This window comes from Fonsecaea monophora, assembly GCF_001642475.1.
Source record: "Fonsecaea monophora strain CBS 269.37 chromosome Unknown Scaff88, whole genome shotgun sequence".
NCBI classification, from domain to species: domain Eukaryota; kingdom Fungi; phylum Ascomycota; class Eurotiomycetes; order Chaetothyriales; family Herpotrichiellaceae; genus Fonsecaea; species Fonsecaea monophora.
In genome coordinates this window covers 21422-42340 of record NW_019174019.1, presented here as the reverse complement: position 1 = coordinate 42340, position 20919 = coordinate 21422, and the positions used below count along the sequence as shown (strand labels likewise).

Here is a 20919-nt window from a genome sequence, read left to right as displayed (position 1 = left end):
AGGACCGAGTAGATATTGTGTACCGAATACAGAACATTAATTATGCACCATCATAGTCGTGGTCCGAAGCTTGGCACAACGTAAAATCTCTAGGGCAGAGTGTTGGGGTAGATGGCGCAGTCCCCGTGACTAAAATGCCAAGTTTCCGAAGGGTTTCTTCGTGATTCCGAATCAGGATTGGCGTCCACGCTACCCATACGTGTTCCACTTGTCATCATGGGTGCATTCCTCTCACTATAAGACCTGATTATTCACTTTTCCCCTATAGACGCGGATTATCAATCTTGTTCCTGCAGGATCTTCATTGCTCCGCAGATATACTGACAGATACGTAGCATAACTTGACGACGAGCCATCTACTCTGAGGGAAAGACCTTCGACTGAAGCACCCAACCACACCTAGGTGACACCCCTGGCGCGAGTAGCTTACGCTAAACCTCGACAAAGTCAAATCCCCGTCGTCTACCAGCGCCACCCTAACTAGTTGCAGGTGTTGATCTCCCCTGAATAACACGCTAAAAACAACACGCGGGAGCGTTGGCCACAGTAGTCGCCCGACTTTTGTCACGGAAAGAGACCGGAGAAGGAAGAACCCTGCGAGCGGAGAGGTCCATCTGATCGCTCAAGATTCACTTCCTACTATTTCCCATACTGACGAAGATCTACACAGAACAGTTGACATCATTGCATCCCGGTCCTGTATCTTCAGAATCGCATCTGATAAACCAGCGGCATCTGCTGTTGTGGTTGGAGCCTGTCCCACAGTAAATCGCACGTGTACTCGGTACAGTTACGCCCATGAAATACATTACATTAGTCCATCAGAAAACATGCAAGCGAAACTTTCATGGATCATTTCAAATCGCCCTGAAGATGCGTGGAACAAGAGTACAAGGGAATCGAACACCTTCCTAGCTTGTGCAATACCGTCCTGTGCTAAAAATCCAAGATGCGCATTCAATTCAATTGTCTTCTACGTCAATCCAGAACCCAAACGTCTGCATATCCGTATTCTCTGCACATTAACACTTTCCTCCCGACATATTTTCCCCTTTACATGCCGAGGCCGAGGGCACGGGCCCGGAGGGCAACAGAGCTGGCCACGCTGGGCGGGTTGGTGGCGCATGACAGGCCGAAAGACTGGAGCCAAGCAGCGTTGTCGAATTCAGCATAGTTCTTCTGGATCTTGCCCTCGCTGTTGATGATCATGTGGTTGATACCATTGACGGGGAAGCGAGTCGAGGTGATTCTCCATCTCCAGGTGATGGTGTTGCAGTCGTGCCAGATGTTGAGAGCGGTAACAGCCACCTCAGGTTGGAGAACACCCTGACCGTAGTCGAAAGCTTGCTTGCTAGGGAAGGTGACAGAGCCAAGCTACAATCCGTTAGTACAATACAAAATTGAGATACCAGATTTACTTACAGGGAAGCCAGCCATGAAGTTGATCGAGTCCGAAATGTCGCTGAAGTCGGATGCCAAAGTGGCGTCGGAGACGTTTTGTTGGTAACCCCGGCCCGGTGCTCCTTGAGTGCCGTTGTACGAGGTGAACTCGAGTAGGATCATGAAGTTTTCGACCAATGTGGTGGCCAAAGCATCGTCAACAACGCAAGACGAGGGGGTGTCCGACGAAGAACCGCTGCCAGGCTTCGTAACGGTGGCAGTCTCGGTCGTTGTGACTGTGGTGGTGGTAGCCGTAGCTGGGCCTTGAGTGATGGTGATCGTAGTGGCAGTGCCGGCCGCAGGGCATGAGCTGTAGGTAGGAATGACCTTCGTGGAGGTCTCGGTGATGGTGGTGGAAGTGGCAACGGGGCAAGTGCTGCCGCTCACAACGGTGGTGGTGCCAGTAACTGTGGTAGTCAAGGTCGAAGTACCGACTGTGCAGCTGGCGCCAGAGCCACCGGTGGGCTTGACCCAGATGGTCTTGGTGGTTGTGGTTGGTGCAACGGTGGTGGTCTTCACCTCGGTGTAGCCGAAGCACGAGCATGCGCTGGTGTAAGCGGCCTCGTTGCAAGCGCTGGCGTAGTTGGGAACCTCATTGGGGCAAAGGGCAACGGTGGTGCGCTTCCAGTTGTCCTTACCGCCGTGTCCAGTGACGGTCTCGGTGACGGTGACGATAGGGGTCACAGTGGTTGCCAGGAAGCTGGAGCAGTGAGAGGCTCTGAGCGCGCCGTCTCCCAAAGCAGCCTTGCCAGTCACAGCAGCCAAGCAGGCGTTGTTGGCGCAAGAACCACCATGCACAGGATTAGCCAGGACGCCGCTGGCCAAGGCAGCCAGCGGCAAGGCGACAGACAAATATTGCATAACTAAAGTAATTCGACGATTGTAACTGTTGAAAACGAGTGGAACAGGCCAAAGACCTTAGCAAAATGATAAAACGAGCTCAGAAAAGAGTGGATGATTGAAAAGTCAATCAAAGTCGTGAGATGTTGTAACGAGCTGGGAGAGAAAGAACAGATGGTGTGAGACTGGAGGGGACCGTCCGAAGTACTTATGGGATGCGAGACCAAACGTCTCGACTTCCGCCATGGTGGACCTGGACTCTATGACATTCCGGCGCTCAATAACCCCAGCCAGCCACGAGGGCGGCCTGAGACTTCGGCTGTAGCGTCAGGTTCAGAAGCTAATTTCACGAATGAGGCTCCCCAAGATCCTCGAACGCCGAAAAAAGGAGGTCATCTCAAGAAAACACTAGCCCCGGGCAAGGAATCGACAAATCCAGAATACCACGGATAGTGCAAGGCATGACGGCTAGAACCTTGTGGAGGTGACAGACCGAGATCCAATGATGGCTTGTGATGGGCAAATTGCTGCTGGACTTGGCCACTTCCAACGGGACAAGACCTCATCGGCCTTGATAGACCTTTGCCTGCGGGAGGAACGTGGCAGGATTTACCTTTTTTCCCATATCCCTGCATGAGGATGACACCAAGAGTCACTTTGATGCGAATTCAACTCATCAAAGCTTGATTATGGCGATGGTACATCCAAGGGCGACCTACCGGTGACCGACACTCATTCTGCGCCTCTGCAATTCCCCTCTTCCAGGCTAGGGGTACCGACAAGGGTGGAGATATTTCAGGAGACGTTTGTCTGTAGACTCGAGGCGTACCTGGCGGATAGACTGTCGGCTCGGATGGCTCAAACAATAACGGAGCCAGTCCCGATTGGGAAATGTATAGGCCAATCAGTAGTAGAACTTGGCCGTTTTACGGCTGGGAGCCATTGACACCCTATGCATGTTCCGGATCCACACCTTTGTTGCAATTCACCCTATTCGGCAGTCCAGTCTTACGCTTTTTGTTTTCAGCTTGGGCGCGTCCGTTGTTGTGATGCCGGTCAACGGGCGCGCTCATGCAACGTGTACCGAGCAGAGCTTTCTGGATCCCAGCCCAGCAACAGGCTGGATCGACATCACCAACGCTTCCACGTTTCCTGGGTTTAACTCACCACAGCCTCATGGCATGCGGGACATCTTTCTTACCTTACCAAGTCAACTCACGTATCCAGTGCTGACCGTGTTGGGGCACTGTTTAATCACCGTCTTTCTCGCCTTATTGTCTTTGTCACATTCCTTCCATTTTCAACCTGCATAGGGTTGCTATGAGGAGTGAGCAGAACTGGGGAATGGCTCCGTAGGGCAGCTGCCCGTATGGTCAGGGGTGGGGGAAATTAGGTGGTGGTTGACTGGAGGGTTCCAAGCAGGGGTTGCAGTGCGTTTCGTGTGGTACCCTGAAAAGGCCTGACGAGGACGAGGACGGGTTCCTTGGTTGCCCACCCAAAACTCGTGTGTTTCAAGGCATCCTGTTCTGGTGCAAATTTACCATGCAGGCTCTGACGCCAAAGTGGCTGTTGTGAGTTCACATTCATCTTGTTTGTGTAGATTTGATGGGTGACACTCCCGTTGGCTTCGGGTATCAACGTTCGTGTTCTGCGATTGATGGAGAAGAAAAGGGGACGGTTTGAGTTTTACTGTAGGTTTAGCGTTGACATTCAAGCAGCGGCTAGAACGCCAGGGCTTAGCACTAGAATGGTATATTGGCCAATCATACTGTATAGTGACCTATTAGTCAGATCCATCGAGAAACATTTTGCTTCGTCCTAATTTCCACCGCGATGGCCTTTCTCCAACCAAACTCTTGGAATCAAACAGTTTTTTTTATCTCCCTACCCAGACGAGTAACTACATTCTTTGCTCAGCACGGCTTGATTCGATCCTTGTCCGCTCGTACGAGCATAACGGGAGATACCATACTAGTACGAGGTACTCGGTACAGTACTGAGTACTGAGAACAGTGATCAGCCTTCCAATCACGGCCACTCAATCTTCTATTTTCGATATGAAAGTTTGCCCTCCATCACACATCAGATGGCAATCCTCGGAGACGACGAGCATACACCTAACGGTGCGCACGCGGAGGTTTCCGACAATGAGCCGGTAGCTGTGGCTCCCGAGGTGCCAGCGATGCTCCATGGTAGGTCAAATATAGATTACCCGTCTCACTCCTGTTATTTCATGTTCCCTTTCCAACCTCGAGTGATGCAGTGCATGATCTGCCCCAGCTTCATCAAAAGCCGTCAGCAACCACACTCCTTCGCGCCTTGGATCTTCTCGTTGCAGAGCCGTCGAGCTTTTCGCCTTTAGCAAACACCAGGCGTCCCAAAGTAAGCGAGCAGGGGGTTTCAAGATACCTTACCTCGATTGTCTCCTCAGGCCTGAATTGGATTGGGGACGAAGACCAAAAGGATGCAATATGGGGCGCTGCAAGTGCCCGCCTCAGCGAACGCTCGGGCAGAAGCGCAATGCCTGCCATGACGCGCTCGTTCGAGATTTGTACCGACCTCACGGTTAATTTGCATGAGCCTACCTTGACAGAAGACAATCTTGGGCTCAAGACCTGGACCTCATCGGTCTTGCTGTCACGCCGGCTCCAAGATTGTCGTAGATATCTTCCAACCGAGCCCACTCGAGTGTTGGAGCTAGGTGCCGGCACTGGTTTGGTCGGGATTTCGGCCGCATGCATATGGAAAACTCATGTGCTGCTAACTGACCTGCCGCAGATCCTACCAAATCTTCGAGGAAATCTTGAGCAAAACCAGGAATTGATCACAAGGAGTGGTGGGAGCACTGAGTCACGGGCACTTGACTGGGTTGATGAGACGGACACGCCAAAACGTGACGAAGACAAGTTCATGGTTATTGTGGCAGCCGATTCTATCTATTCTCCCGAACACCCTAAGATGCTTGTGAATGCTGTCACTCGCTGGATCTGCCGTTCGCCAGAGGCCAGATTCATCATTGAACTTCCGTTACGTGATGGTTATGACGAGGAGAGACAAAATTTGCGCAGTATATTGCAACAGAACAAGTTTGACTTGGTACTCGAAGGCACAGAGGTCGGTTTTGACGATTGGTACCAACAAGATGGCAGCCCATCCGAGGTTACATGTTGGTGGAGTATATGGAGGCCCAATACCCAGGTCTGAGCGGACCTGCCCTAAGGCACATCTCAAGCACTCGGGCTGCTTCTCTCCTAGCTGCTTCGAAACATTTTGGCTGCCTCTACGGCATAATCTGAACGGCGTCCCAATAGCCCCAACCCAACTGACCTGGTGATCGCACTCTGTATGGAGGTTTTGATCGTTTGTCCAAGGTTGGATAATCGATGACCTCTCATAATCTTGAATTCCTCAAAGCGCCATGACTGGAGCTGTAGATGCCATTGCATTATGCTGTTGGAATGCTTGCGCATGTAGAACTCTTGAAACCCCTGAAACACCGACCTTTTCCTTGAAGGTTTCAAATATCATCTTGTCTCGTTATGTCATGATTGGGTCTTGATTCTTCGTTCGGAAGGGTCGTATCTGTCCAACTCTTGTCAGTCCTGCATCTCTCTTCGATTCTTCTTCCTCGTCGCCACCCAACAGCAGAAAAATGGTATCAACATACTGTAGCAACTTTTCAATCAGATCGACGTGTGTCATCAGCATGCGCCGACAACAGTATCGTTTCGCGCCAACTTGATCCATGGCTTCGCTACAACGCGAAGGACCAAAATGTTAGAATTCGTTTCCGGATATGAAGCCAAACCGCGTAGATACTAACCCATCAGGCATGCCACCCTCGAGAAGCTTCATATATCGTTCCCAAATATCAGCGATCACCTGAAAGAAGCGGAAGGAGTCAGTTGTTGTATTCCACGTTTCAACTTTAGTGGCTCTGCGCAATACCTTTCCGCAGGAGAAACATCGTATTGGGATAATCATTTTGACCTTTGACAGTACAACAAGCGCACAATATCGTAAGGGAATCAGTAACGACTGGCTCGCTATGTTGGTTGTGTTTGCGAAGGATGGCGGGAGACTCACCTGCGAAAAGTCGCAGAAATTCTTCTCCGCAATTTCTCTTCACGTGACATGTCCGGAAAACCTTCCACGAAATTGGTGCGGAGAAAAAAAGTTTCTGATTTCGCTTCATATCCTGTACAGCAATTGGAAGCGTGCACCGATCCTTTGCTTGGTCCGCCAAAGTCTGTCTCAAGATGTCACAGCCTACAAAGCGAGACGCCGACACTGCCTTCGAAGGCAATCATATTGGCGACTCGCAGAAACCGAAGCGCCAAAGACGAAGAAGGAGCGGGAAAGTCGAGGTCACAGACACACCGTCACTATTGAATGCGACGGCTTCACCTGCGGCGCTGAAAACGACACCCTCTAATGACTCTGAAAATCCCACTTCCAAGATCAATGATGAAATCACTCCAGAGACTGCTTCTAGTGGCAGCAAACCGAAGAAGCAGACACCCACAAAGACTCCGACCAAGGGACCTCCCTCCAAGCACAACTCAGAAGGATCGTCACAGAAGGTGAAGGCAGTTGAAGCTGCACTTAACAAGAGAAGAGACGGAAAACCAAAGGCTCTGGTCAATACAAATGAGCACAAGAAGGAGCCCAAACCACTGGAATCAGAACCTGGCCATATACAGTCACATCTGACAAGCACCGACGGTAAACAGTCCGAAAAGTCCGAGTCAAAATCGAAAGTGTTGGTCAACGAACTAACTACTGACGGGAAAGCCAAGTCTAAGAGGCCAAGGAAACGAAAGGTCGCTTTACTGAAGGACAGAGAAACAAGCATTGAGAATCAAAAGGTGGAACAACTTGCCGGAGAAGACAGATCAGACCAGATCGTCAAGAATAAGCAGAAAAGACAATTGACAAAGCAAAAGTCCAAAGTGGTCGCGCAATCAAAGACGCAAAAGTCGAACCTGAAAAGCAGCGGCTTCAGATTATCTTCCGGCAATGGCGGCATGTTTATCGACCAAGATCCAATTTTAACCGCTGATGACCAGTATCTGATCCTGCCAACACACTCTGAAATTCGAGTGTATTCGACCAAGACATCCTTGCTGGTTAGAAGCTTCCAAGTTGACAACAGATCCGATATCACCAGCTGCTCTCTATCGAAGGTTGATCCGAAGAAGTTGTACGTCTCCACTTCGAAAGGGTTGGTGTCTTTGTGGGATTGGACGACAGCCGCCGCAATAGGAAAGTACGATACGGGGAATGGACTGCGGCAAGTACTTCCACTTTCTCAACAAGAAGAGAAGGAGACGATTCTTGTCTTGAAAGACGATGTGCAAGGCCCTAAGCGCCTTGCCGCTTACTCCGTCAACACCTTTCATGGCACCTTCACAGAATCCAAAACTGTGCTGCAGAGGACCAACCTATCACCATGCATCAGATCTTGCGCAGATGGAAACGTGCTATTGGCATGTGTGGAGGACCAACTCTTAATCGGTCATTGTCAAGCTACAACAGAAGGTCATTCGGATCTCAGCTACACGTGGAGGGAAATCACCTTGCCAGGATTCATAACGAGCTTTGACGCTCAGGTCAACGAAGGCAAATCTAAGACGTCACGAAAAGTTCCCTTCCTCGATGTTGTGGTTGGTCTCAACGATGGGGTCATTATGCTCTATGAGGATATACTCTTCAAACTGATTGGAAAAGAGAAAAAGAACAAAGCTTCGACAGATGACATTGTTGGCCGCAGACTCCATTGGCATCGAACGGCCGTCAACACTGTGAAATGGTCTCGAGATCGAAACTATATTGTCTCTGGTGGCAATGAGACGGTCCTCGTTATCTGGCAACTGGACTCGAACCAGAGGCAGTACTTGCCTCATCTTTCAACACCAATCTTGAATCTCAGCGTCTCAGCCGTAGGGTCTTCCTATGCTCTACGCCTTGGTGACAATTCTGTGATGATTCTATCCACGGCCGACCTGCTACCATCAACGAATGTATGCGGCTTGGCTTTGGGGTCAACTCAGAAGAACTCGAGCCTAATTGTCCTTCACCCAAATATTCAAGGTCGACTATTGGCAGCAGTGCCTTCTGATGCGGCTGCAACAGGTCCATTTCATGGGCGATATGCTACACTGCTACAAGTCTACGATGTCGAAACAAACGTTCAGGCCGGTCGTCAAGCGCTAACTCGAAACATGGTCACCGCGTCCAATGCTGCGCCGACTGGACAGCCAGTGAAGGAACCCACTGTCACGCATATCACCATCAGCCACGATGGCAGATGGTTGGCCTCAGTGGATGAATGGCAACCCAATGCACAAGATCTGGACAGTATGTACATCCGTGCCGATAGACCGGATCTTCGGCACCAATCGACCGAAACTAGTCTGAGACTATGGTTGTGGAATGAAGAGAACAACAACTTCGAACAGGTGACCAGGGTCGATGAGCCTCATACAGCGGGCACAAACTCTGTTCTCGGTATGTCGTTCGACCCCACGAAAGTAGAACTGGCCACGATTGGCAGCGATGCAACCGTTCGCATCTGGTCGCCCAAGGCGCGTCACCGGAATGGAGTTTCGGTCAGGAACAAGGCCAACGAGCAGCTTTACACGTGGAGCTGTTCAAGGACGATCCGATGCGATCATGACACGCCCCTCGGGCCCGAAGGCATCGAAACAAGAGCAACATCGGCAGCCCTTGCCTATTCGGACGACGGCTCAGTAGTGGCCGCTGCTTGGTTCTGGCCTGAGACCCGGTCCAAGTTGTCGCTGGAACCTCCTGGAGCCACGGTCAAACATTCTCGAACTCGCTTCGTGCATCTCATCGATCCAAGCACAGGCAGAATCGCTTTCTCCGAGCCCTCTCTTCTATCTAGGACTAGCAGTGCAGCAAAACTCCTTTTTCATTCGCGCTATCTCATATGTCTCTCACAGACTCTTACGATTCTAGACACGATTACGAATCGATTGGTCTCGTCGCCCCTCCAGCTTGACGAACAATACGTTCCACCAAGAAGCTGGAGCCCGTTTTACCTTGCGAAGAATAAATTCGACGGCACGATTGCACTGTGTATTTCGCGCTCTGAAAAGCCGAGGGGGACCAAATTAGTGCTGTTAGGTTTGTCCGGTGACAGCTCAGGTGGCCCAGGTGTGCAAGTGAAGGTTTTGTATGAAAGTTCTTTCACGGCAATGGTCAAGGGACTGCTTGCCCTGACCACGGGACCGGGATACTTGGTTATTGATGAGAGAAATCAGTACCGATTTGTTCGGCCAAGTACCGGGGTATTCACAAAGTCAGTTGGTGGAGGCAAGGAAACCGAGCAAGTCACCAGGAGTCTGGACAGTATTTTCGGTCGCCAGGGTCTATTGGGACCATCAGCCTCTGCCATGCATGGGGAACTGCCGGCTCTGCCTCCCAGCACTGCAGATGAGCATGTTGGCGCCAGGGGCGGGCTTGATGCAGTGCTGAGGTTCCCTTCATCGGCACAAGTACCTACGCCGACAGAGTTGTTTCAGAGAGTTGTGGGCGTCTTGGCCCAAGGAGGGGAGACCGAGGTGGAATAAAGGTCGCGCATGCGAGTCACCCTGGGCAAGATGCATAGATGAGGTGGAGGACGGAGATGCGATCCACGTATCCGTACGATGTATCTGATCCGGCCCGAACTGATAGTTTCCCAACGAAAGAATGATGGAAAGATGTCGTCTAGTTAAAAGTGAACAAGGAAAAGCTAGGTAGCTCACTACACAACACTACGCTATGCCGGGGCGATACAAGTGGAAACCAAGTCCTCTTGAGCCTGATGTAGTGGATATACGGTACATATACTATATTTCATGTACTAGTCAGTCATGTCATAGACCTCTTTCTGCTCAGTACATACAGTACCTACCTAGGTACGTCACTTTCGTCACCCTAGTGCCCCGGCGGCCTTCGCAAGGTACAAGCCAATTCAGGCGTGCGTGCGGCAAATGCGGCCGCGGTGGTGGTGCTGGTAGCCAGCCTGCCAGCTAATCGACAAATCCAGTTGCCCATTACCCATTAACCATCCAGAAATCCCCCATCTGATTGCATATCCGTCTATCTATCCAAACCACACTGTGGACCTTCTCACGAAGTGCTAGTGTTCCGAGATCGAGCCGGGGAGAGGGGCCGTGGGGGCTGGATTTCAAAATCGTCTCTTTCCCCCCTCCTGTACGATGCGCTCGGGAAAGGGCCGGACGAAAGGCCGATGTACAGAGTGCAGCGAGCAGGGATCTGGTGCGGTTTTAGGACGCCCAGATAATGGTTACAATGTTACAGGATCGGGAACCAGGATCGACGAGGAGGGACGTACTCGTAGCGGGGTTGGTTAGTTGGTATTGGTATGCCGTTGACTTGGACATGCGCATGTCTAAGCAGGGCCGCGTGGACTAGGACGGAAAGGAGGAAAAGGAGCAAAGGTAGTGGGTGGATGAGGAAGAGGAGGAGGAACTGCCGCCGTTCTCTGTTGGTCGACCACAGCAATAGTCGCAATCTGGCCGAGTGCGGGGAAAAGGATGAACAATTGAGGATCTGGTGTTGATGAGCGTTGTCCAGCTTATCGAGCATAATATGGTGCAAGGGTACGTACGAGACTGGATTGGAGTCCACACTCAAGTCAATCGTCAGTTAATCAGTCAGCCCCCGCTCATCGCCAGTATCTCGCGTCCGTGACGCCGAAGTGCTCGAGAGGGGCAAAGTGAGGGCACAGACGGGGTTTTTTTTTTCTGGCCATGCATGGGTGGGTGGATGGCGGGTTGGTGGGTGATAGTAAAACGGGATTACTATAATAACATCACCTCCTCTTTCTTCCCTCGAACAGTGTGACATTCACCTTATTTAACCAGCGTAGCGTTGTCACTGTTGTGGGTTGTTTACTTCTTGCTCCCAAAAACTTGCTTATATCGCGCCCTCTCCATCCAGTTCGAGACCACAGCGATAAGATATTACCCACTCTTCACCCACCGCGAAAACAATCAACGACAAAGATGGCCGTCAACGCTACCGTCCTGTACCCCGCCGAGGAGGGCGCCACCTTTGACATGAACTACTACCTGAAGACGCACATGCCGCTGGTCAGCGAGAAATGGGGCAAGTACGGCCTGCAGGGGTGGAAGGTGATCCAATTCCAAGCCGCGCCGGACGGGACCAAGCCCTACAGCGTCTCGGCCCTGTTGACCTGGGAGACGGCCGACGGGCTCAAGAAGGCGCTCAGCAGCGAGGAGGCCCAGACCGTGTTTGGCGACGTGCCCAACTTCAGCAACAAGTCCCCGCTCTTCATCGCGGGTGACATTGTTGGTTCTTCGTGAGTTGCCGCTGCTGCTCTGTATGTGTGGGAGGACGAGAACAACCCTAAAAGAGGTATATATACACGACGTCAAAGGTCCCTCCCCACAAGATTTGTTTCCGTTGCTAACAAGACGGTCTAGGACAGGGAAGAGTCGGTTGTGATGGACGAGCTCGGACAGAGATAGAACGCTGGTCGCAGAGACAATGCAGATATTCCTTGAGCCTCACCAAAGAAGACTTGACCTGACTTTCGTGTCCGTCCGGCTCGTCAATGACTCAATCTCTTGACACGTGGACGGACCTCCTCATGTGCATGTGGAATTGCGTCTTACCGTCTTATCTCGCACATGAGTCTCTCGTCGCGAAAGGAGAATGGCCCACCATCTGTCGCGTGTTTCGCCTTGTTTGTCCTACGGCACGAATAGCCCATGGTGTTCCAAGTCCTCCTACTATAGGGATGATGTTTTTTGCTAGACTCGTCCACATTAATTGTATCTCTTCTTGCACCGTCTCACCGCGGTTATGTGATATTGAATATTTTGACGCCGCCTTCATACATAGTTCACAGGCAATCCAGCTCTTAGCCTAGCAGAGGAGAACCCCTCATCGACCAGGCCCTTGCTTATACCAGGTCGCTCGTGGGGACAGGATCCTTTGATCCCTTCTGCTCTGCTCTGCTGGCTAATAATGTTTGCGGAGAGACAAAGCGGGACAGGGACAACGGAGACCATGCGGCAGGGTATCTACTCGTAGAGGCTAGGCTTCGAGCACACCAAAGGGAGTGAGTGGCTTCAGGCGGCGCAGCGTGTGGGAACTCGCAGGATCTGGGTGACTTGTAAAAGTGTTGTGCGAATAGCGAATAGTGGATAGTGACACACGTCAAACGTTGGGCTGCGAGCTGCAGGGGAATTCTTTACATCAGTCAGCAGGACCTGTCTGCGCAGTGTTGGACGGATGACATGACATGACAAGCACGTGGCGATTTGACGTGTCCAGTGAGGAAACTTGTACTCGTACGAGGTACCGGTAGCGCGATGTCTGAATATCAGCCTCAAGATAGGAACTACGACAACAGGTATTTGATGCCGTGCGACTCTAAGAATGCTCAAGAGGGGCAGCGCGGGGCTCACAGCTTCCCGGGGCACGGATCTGGACCATTACCCCCAATTTCTGCACCACTCCTACTCCTAATTAGAAGATCCTAGTTCTCAGCCTTGTCCTTATTCCTTAGTACATTAGGCTACCTTCGCAGAAGAGCACACCCATCATGTGGACAAGTGTTTGGCCTTCCCGAGCATAGGCCAAATCGGACATTGAGTCGTGGTGGTTTCGATCGAAAGATTCGGGGGCTTGATAATGCATTCTGCCTTGCGACGGTGAATCTGCATCCACGGTTGTGGCAGGACTTCGAGCCTTTCGAATGGTGTAGTGGTAGCTCCGGTTTTCCTGAAAGCATGCAGCACGCCCTCCATACATCTGTCTCATTTCCAGGCTGATGGTTTGGAGTCTATTAATCTAACCAGGAGCACCTCACCCGCATCTTTGTTGTGTGCTAGCATAAGTCTGGAAGACCCGGCTCCAATAATGACGACGCGCAGCTTCCTCGATAGTGTGTATGTGGGCACTGGATTCATTTCACCGGAGAACATCTTCCGTTTGCGGATGCCGGTTCTGGAGACACCCCATTCTGCCCTGTCGCAAAGGCATCGTCGTTGACCTGGGGGCCTTCCTACACCATGGCTGGCATGGTCGATTATTCCTGGAGCAGCAATCGGGACTGACCACTGTTTATATCAATACGAGACAGCCTCAACTTGGGTGCGGTAGAATTGCGGCGAATATGACCTCGGGACGATGGCTATCGATGTCCGCGAATATACATTAGCCAGCCTTGCTCTCTCCTCTCTCCACACCTGTATGGCTTTTTGGCCGAACTCGCGGGGAAATCTCCCCATCCTGATCGCCCGAGGCACAGAATGTATTCTCTTGGGGGCAATATATTGTCAGACATCCAAGTATCGTCTCTGAGATTGCTTTTCATAACCAAGAGTGGACACTGGGCAATTTTTCACAATTCAACTACGTCGGACAAAAATGTTGGCTCTCCGATTCCACGGCAATAGAGACCTGCGCGTCGATGAAATCCCCAAACCCGAGCTGAAACCGGGATGGGTCTTGGTGAAAAATGCGTGGGCTGGAATTTGCGGATCGGGTACGACTTTGAACGAGACAGGTCTTTCCAGTAGGATTTATCGAGCTGATTAGAGGGGGTTTCTAGATTTGCATGAATATGTGATTGGTCCCGCGAACATGCCCGTCGAGCCTCACATTCTTACGGGCGAGACCATTCCGTCCGTCATCGGTTCGTTAAACGATTGAGGAATTTCTGGCGATCTGGGCTCACTCAAGCTGTAACAGGTCACGAGTTTTCCGGCACGATTGAAGCTGTGGGAGAAGGTGTCGACGATCTCTCACCAGGGCAGAAAGTGGCCGTCTTCCCGGTCCTCACCGACGGTACATGCTACTGGTGTCAACAGAATACATACGGCATGTGCGATAAATGGGGGTTCCTCGGGTACAGTGGCTGGGGTGGCGGGATGGCGCAGTATGTCTGTGTCCAGAGGAGGGAAATTCACGTTATACCCGACAGTATCCCGTTGGATGTCGCCGCGCTGGTTGAGCCCCTCGCTGTAGGCTGGCACGCCGTCAAGAAGAGCGCGGTGAAACCAGGCGATCTGTGTCTGGTGCTTGGAGCAGGTCGGTCATGAATTCTCTGGGGGCCACAACATTCGAGCAAACGTATCTGACATATCCAAGGTCCCATCGGATTAGCAGTGGTTCATTGTCTGCGTGCTCATGGAATCGAAACCATCGTGGTTTCCGAGCCCTCTCCAGCGAGAGCTGCGCAGGCGGCGGAAGCGGGCGCACAGCATGTCCTCAATCCCATCAAGGAAGATGTACCAGCTTTCTGCCAGACATTGGGAGACAAACGGGGCGTTCACGCCGTCTTTGATTGTGCTGGACTCCAGCAAGCTTTCGACGTCGGGCTTGCCAGCGCACGGGGAAAAGGCCAAATCCTGCAAGTCGCCATCTACGAAGGGCCACTGACCATCAAGACGCCAAATGTCATCACGCGGAAACAGATCAACCTCGTCGGCTCCAATATCTACACGCGCGAGGAATTCCAAGAGGTCATTGACGCCATTGCAAGTGGTGAGTTTCCCACACACACACACGTCTTCCTAAAGCTATTCTGGAACCTTGCTAAAAGCTGTGGGTAGGCCAGCTCAAGGAGCCCGAAAAAATGATCACCTCTAAAATCCCCTTGAGGGATGCTGTCTCCAAGGGATTCGAGGAGCTCTTGAAAAATAAAGACCGGCACATAAAGATTCTAATCGACCCGCATGCATAGAAAGGATATAGTGTCAGGATCAGCGTTGATTAGATATGAGAGACTTCTCTCGTCCGCCGCTACCAAATCTCCCGTCGTAGAAAAGAATTACGTTCTGTTCCAAGACACGTCGCTCCTCACTTCGGTAGTGAAGCTAGCTTTTCTCAGTACTACGAGTACGGAATAACGTCACTCCTGCCAATCAACTAACGTGATCGTAGCTCTAAATGTGGGTCTGAATCAGTAAGGACTATACAACGAGACAAGTACTCTGGGTTTTTTGAACATCTACCTGCTGGCACTTTATTACCAAGGGGTGTCAGATGCCTCATTATAGCTACGGGTCAATGAAATGGTATTCATTATCGAAACATCATCCCTCCGTCGACAACTATACTTGTCCCAGTGACGAAATCCGACGCCGGGCAGGCCAAAAATATAGCTGTCCCTCGGAGGTCTGAAGGATTGCCCCATCTCCCAGCCGGCGTGCGATTGACAATGTATTCCTCCATTTCGGGGAACTGATCCAACAGTGCTTGTGATAGGGGTGTTCTGAAGTATCCGGGACAAATACAGTTTACCTAAGGGGGTCATTGACGTTAGGTATCCGCCCCAGAGAGAGAGAGAGAGAGAGAGAGAGAGAGGACACTGTCATGTGTATGAACATGACACTATACTTGCCTGAATTCCGTGGCACGCCCACTCATTACTGAAAGCTTTGGTCATTTGTAAAACTCCTCCTTTGGTCGCCGCATATGCCGAGACGTTGGTCATTGCCACGTAAGACGTAAAAGAGCCAAAGTTGATAATCTTTCCCGGCCGACCGAGTTTAATTAAACGTTGTCCGAATTCTTGAGCGGCGACGTAGGCCCCTTTCAGGTTGACCGAGAAGATCTGTTGTTGGAAATGAGATGTGTGTTAGCCTTTGATGCTTCTCTCAGAAAGATACACGCGTGCGCTGCGCCTGGCCAGGGGGCTGGCTGGCTGGCTGGCACGACCACGACCATCACTAACCAGGTCAATCTTGTCGTCGGTCATGTCCTCAATGGGACCCCTCCGATTCAAGCCCGCACAGTTCAAAAGAATGTCCGGCACGACGTCCGCCTTCCACATGCGGTCAAAAGTCTCCCGGAGTTGCTTCGAGTCTCCGACATCGCACTCGAACCCTATAACTTTCCTGCCGAGTTTTCTCACGCCTTCTTCCAGCGTGGTCTGGCCGGGGTCGCGGGGCAGATGGATGGACACGATATCGGCCCCGGCCTCTGCAAGAGCGATGCAGATTTCCAACCCAAGGCCGCCGGTACCTGTGTCGAATACGGTTAGTATACATGGCCATCATGGCCTCAACTGGTCCAATTGAGGGGATTCCGAGCCCTCGCCTACCTCCAGTGGCAACCACTGTTTTACCTTCTAAAGAGAAGAGCTGTGACGTTGGAACGCGAGGAGTCTGGGTGGCCATGGTTTTTATTCGGGGCGATAAATATATTCCAACTATACAAGGGGACGAAACTTCGTTTGTCTTGTTTGAAGCTGCGGTTGTTACCTTTATTCAATCAGACACTTTCATTTACCCCGCATCATAACGGAGAAGCTTCACCGAAACTCGGGGATGGTCGAATTTCAGCCTCATTTCCAGTTCTCATAAACCACCCTTCTGGACGATCAATAAAGGTCTCGGCTGTAGCCTGCTTGAACTGGACAGGCTACGGAATACCATGTTCGGTTGGCATTTCACAGATACGCACCCTTTCTCTGAGGACTTGGGCCTTTGCGGTAGCGTCCAATGCCACGGACAGCAACGGCAACACGGTAAAGAGGACGTTAGATTCCTAATCTTGAATTTGATGTTTCGATTCGTCTGCGCGGTAGGAAGCGTTTGGGAGAAACGAGACACCATTCAATCGGTGGATCGTCCGGGGGAGAGAGTCAAGAGATCAATCTGGACTCGATGATGTAGCATCTATACTCTAGGGCACCACTGCTTGGTCATGATGTACAGAGCTGGCTGCGTGTCGTCTCCTCGTTTTCTTTTAACCTTGGTCGATCATTCCTTTTGGAGAGGTGTTCCATCAACCCCGACTTGGTCGCCTTTGATACCGAGAGACGAGCTCATCAAATGAGCTGTACCGGGAGACATGGCGCCTGCTAGCTCGACAGAGCAAGAGGCATGTCTCCAGCTGATACATGAGGGATGATTGAAGACGGAGGATAACTCGACGATTTTGTCAGCGTGTATCGAGTACTCGGTGAGGTTGCTGAAAAGCACGAGGCGAGGGAATGTGCCAGGCTATGAATCACGTGAACAACCTTGATGGGCTGCCATCCAAGACCAAACAGGCTTGGACCCTGCGAAACTGCGGTCAAGACTCCAGACCAAAGTCCCAAAGCCCAAAGTCCCTGGGGCCAAAAGAGGCACAGGCAATTGGTTACTGAGATGCACCTGGTGGAACTTTGGATCTGACTTGTGCAATCCTCACCCTCACACGGCCATCAGACACGTTGTTGTTGTTCGCCTTGCTCTCTTCTTCGATGCCTTCTTTACGCGGAATCCATGTCTTTTGTGGAGCTGTTGTCGTCCCCTTGCGCCATTGCATAGGAGCATTGTTACGGTACTTCCGGGCGATGGTGGTGGCTTGACCCTGCACTGCCACTGCTCCAACCTCCAGAGATGTATCGGCTTCAGCTGGTATTCGTCCTCAATCAATCTCGAGCTACAAACATTGGCTGAGATGCTGTTATCCTACCTAGGTGTCGATGTTTGAACTCTCTGTTGCCTCATATCCAGACTGAAGCTCCTTCCTCTCTGACCTTCCAATGCAGTCTTACACATGGCAGACATTCACAGACGGATGCTCGTCTCATGGAGAAAATGGAGCCATAGTCGAACCTCTGTCCAGTCGGCTCTTAGCCCTTTGGAACTTGAAGTCGTGAATGCCATATATTCGCCGCTCGACCACGACCTTGAGGAGATTAGACTCGTGGAATTACAACCCTCCGCGAGAATTGATGCCGAAATTGTCTGCACATTGAAGGTAGTCTCATTTGGCCAGCGTGTGCCGGACTACGAGGGTCTGTCGTACGCATGGGGCGATCCTCGTAGCGTCGATTTCGTCAAACTCAATGGGGTTCTCACCCCTATTACTACCAATCTAGCCGCAGCCCTGAGACACCTTCGAAAGCCCTCCGAGGCCCGAGTGTTGTGGATCGATGCTCTGTCAATAAATCAATCCGACAACCGCGAGCGCGCCCACCAGGTCAAAACGATGAAGAAGATCTATCAGAATGCGCAAGCAACGAGGATTTGGCTCGGACTGGCTGGACCAGAAAACGACCTTGCGTTCGATTTCTTCATCTACATCGCTCTCGCTATGCGGGAACGGACTTTCGCTGACACCATGCCAACGTTTTTGCAAGAAGGCATGAAGCATCTGCTTCAGTTCAAAGAACTATTCCAGCGGTCGTGGTGGAGCCGAGTCTGGGTTCTGCAGGAAGCGATCCTCGGTCCTGTTGCTTTCCTGCATTCTGGTCACAGACAGATACCTCTGCATCAAATGCTAGACGCCTACAACTTCCTGCGAAGCTCAGGAGAAAATGGATTACTCAGACTTGCAAGACAGATCATCAATGTCCAACATCTCTCGGACCTGGTGGCGTGTATGCGCCAGAGCCTGGACCTGATCGAAGACTTGCGGAGTTTCTATTTGCACACGGATCCCGCACAGGATAGCAAGGAAGTGACATGGAAGTGGACCACCTGGAATCCTCCGAGCAAACCTGAGATCTTGATCGGCTTCATCGAGCTGCTGGCTAAGTGTCGGAGGAGCTACGCAACTGATGCCCGCGACAAGATCTACGGGTTGCTCGGTCTGGCACCCACAGAAGTGACACAAGAGCTTGAGCCTACGTACGAAATCTCGGCTGAGGTCTTGTTTACCGAGACGGCCGTTAAATTGATCGAGAGCAGTAACTCCTTGTTATTGTTTGGCCAGATTTCCCCTCACAAGTTGAGAGGCCGAAAAACTGCTTTACCTACCTGGGTGCCTGACTGGGATTCACCTGGAAGCCATTGCGCCGATATCGAGCTCCGAATCAAACAAGAAAAGTTATTCAACGCATGCAATTCGGAAGAATTGAAATCGGCCAGAGTCCACGACTTCGGGCTGGCCTTGATGGGCGTCTGTGTGGGCGAGATATCAGATTCAACCAAAGCTATGCCGCCTCACTGTGAGCACAAAGATGCTCCGGACCGTTTCAGCGACTGGGAAAAATTCTCGACAGGGGGCTCGACGTGGGTTTGGGACGACAAGGTAAAATCGTCCTTCTCCGAAACATACTGGCGCACCATTTTGAATGGAGCGGTTCCCGACGACAGCGGCTTCAATCTGCGCAAGGTGCAAAATGAGGACCTCGACGAATTCTTGCAATGGCGACACGAGAATAAGTGGGTGGCTGGCACTGAGCACGACTTCGTACTTCTGCACGGCCGGCACAAGTGGAACGAGCACATTTCGCGCACAACGGGGGGACGCCGATTGTTTCGGACCAGATACGGGGACCTGGGGCTTGGACCCGCGGGGATCAAATCGGGCGATCTCATCTTCGTCCTTGCAGGAGGCAGCCATCCATGTATACTGCGACCATCCAAGCTTCACGAGCGCCTCTATACTCTGGTTGGGGAATGCTACGTCGACCACCTGATGTATGGGTACGGAGTCCGCAATCCCACGGCTGAGTGGCGTTGCTCTATGCCTCGTCACCCTGTATGGCGTCGCTGGTCACGCCATGCCAGCCGTTCAGGTTGGGTGCGCACCATTACATTGAACCGGTCTCGAAACTATGCCAAGAATATCCGTATGGAACATTCTATGCCGTGGATACACGAGCGCGACAGCAACAACTATTGGCAGACTATTGTTCTATGCTGAAAGCATCTTGCTGCAAATCGCCAGGTCGAGAGCTGTTAGGGGCTTCGACAATGTTCACGGAACGCATACCCGCTAGGAAACCTCCTACGCACTTCACTTGCCCCTTCTCTCTCGCTCTCTTGACCTCTCGCCTCAGATTCCACCATGTCCCCTCCAGTGAGCAGAAGAGCTTCTCTGTCAATATGGTCACTGATAGGAAGGGGGGCAGTCCCCTTGTGGAGCATTCTTTCCCTGCACAAAGGCTGAATGTACCGGCGATTGAATCGAGGTGAGGACGAACATGACGGGAAGTGAGGGTCTCATATCAGCGACACAGGCCACGGCTACCTAGGTAGCTGGCTGCTGAATCTAATTGAACCAACGCGACAGCAAACACCCATTCCAGCCGTATTACCGGCCTCGCTTCGACGTCGACACATACGTACCTACATACCTATGTCCTCGGTCCATGCCTAGGTATCATAATCAACAATCAAGAGTTCCTGCCTCTCTGGGAAAGAACCGGCCATGTCCACTTTTTGACCAGCCATTGCTGGATCGAGGATGGTCTCAAAGTCTCAGTCTCTCTCTACACTGGCAGTACTGGAAGGCAATACTCTGGGCCGAGTAACTCTCCTCTCCTCTCGACACCAAATCCATCGAGCTATGACTCAGCTTGTCATCCTCCTACCTTACCTATCTTGCTACTAGACCTATTAGGTTACCTACCTACCCACTACCATGGCACCGTGGCGCGAACCCTGCATAATATGCACATCAGACGAGGCTGGCTCCACCTCAGCAAATGCACATACATACCGAATACATCCACACATGTATACACTACCCTCACCTACCCTAGCTACCCTACCCACCTAGGTATCTATCTACCTTTATCGTCCTGCCCGACTTCCTCTGTTTCCCCTGCCTCCTGGGCTTCCCTGGACCTAGTAAATTCGGCGATTCTGCGCTCCCTTTTTCTGGAGCTGATTAAGCGCCACGCCG

General features: G+C 51.6%; 7 protein-coding genes across 7 annotated transcripts; 5 read left to right on the top strand and 2 right to left on the bottom strand.

Moving 5' to 3' along the window:
* Window positions 1-1053: 1053 nt before the first annotated feature.
* On the bottom strand, window positions 1054-2301 carry AYO21_09219 (hypothetical protein; the record flags this gene model as incomplete). Its single annotated transcript, XM_022659157.1, has 2 exons — window positions 1054-1374; window positions 1423-2301. 2 exons carry the CDS (start codon window positions 2299-2301, stop codon window positions 1054-1056), a joined length of 1200 nt encoding a protein of 399 aa, XP_022508514.1.
* A 2065-nt stretch (window positions 2302-4366) lies between these two features.
* AYO21_09218 (hypothetical protein) lies at window positions 4367-5484 on the top strand (the record flags this gene model as incomplete). Its single annotated transcript, XM_022659156.1, has 3 exons — window positions 4367-4472; window positions 4561-4662; window positions 4712-5484. The coding sequence occupies 3 exons, from the start codon at window positions 4367-4369 to the stop codon at window positions 5482-5484; spliced, it is 981 nt and encodes a 326-aa protein (XP_022508513.1).
* Window positions 5485-6539: 1055 nt separating this feature from the next.
* AYO21_09217 (hypothetical protein) lies at window positions 6540-9875 on the top strand (the record flags this gene model as incomplete). The annotated part of the gene is made up of 1 exon (XM_022659155.1): window positions 6540-9875. One exon carries the CDS (start codon window positions 6540-6542, stop codon window positions 9873-9875), a length of 3336 nt encoding a protein of 1111 aa, XP_022508512.1.
* Window positions 9876-11318: 1443 nt separating this feature from the next.
* On the top strand, window positions 11319-11639 carry AYO21_09216 (hypothetical protein; the record flags this gene model as incomplete). The annotated part of the gene is made up of 1 exon (XM_022659154.1): window positions 11319-11639. The coding sequence occupies one exon, from the start codon at window positions 11319-11321 to the stop codon at window positions 11637-11639; it is 321 nt and encodes a 106-aa protein (XP_022508511.1).
* A 2074-nt stretch (window positions 11640-13713) lies between these two features.
* On the top strand, window positions 13714-15031 carry AYO21_09215 (chlorophyll synthesis pathway protein BchC; the record flags this gene model as incomplete). The annotated part of the gene is made up of 5 exons (XM_022659153.1): window positions 13714-13831; window positions 13898-13981; window positions 14038-14376; window positions 14437-14832; window positions 14901-15031. The coding sequence occupies 5 exons, from the start codon at window positions 13714-13716 to the stop codon at window positions 15029-15031; spliced, it is 1068 nt and encodes a 355-aa protein (XP_022508510.1).
* A 341-nt stretch (window positions 15032-15372) lies between these two features.
* On the bottom strand, window positions 15373-16469 carry AYO21_09214 (hypothetical protein; the record flags this gene model as incomplete). The annotated part of the gene is made up of 4 exons (XM_022659152.1): window positions 15373-15545; window positions 15688-15904; window positions 16025-16314; window positions 16394-16469. 4 exons carry the CDS (start codon window positions 16467-16469, stop codon window positions 15373-15375), a joined length of 756 nt encoding a protein of 251 aa, XP_022508509.1.
* A 1369-nt stretch (window positions 16470-17838) lies between these two features.
* On the top strand, window positions 17839-19935 carry AYO21_09213 (hypothetical protein; the record flags this gene model as incomplete). The annotated part of the gene is made up of 1 exon (XM_022659151.1): window positions 17839-19935. One exon carries the CDS (start codon window positions 17839-17841, stop codon window positions 19933-19935), a length of 2097 nt encoding a protein of 698 aa, XP_022508508.1.
* Window positions 19936-20919: the final 984 nt, after the last annotated feature.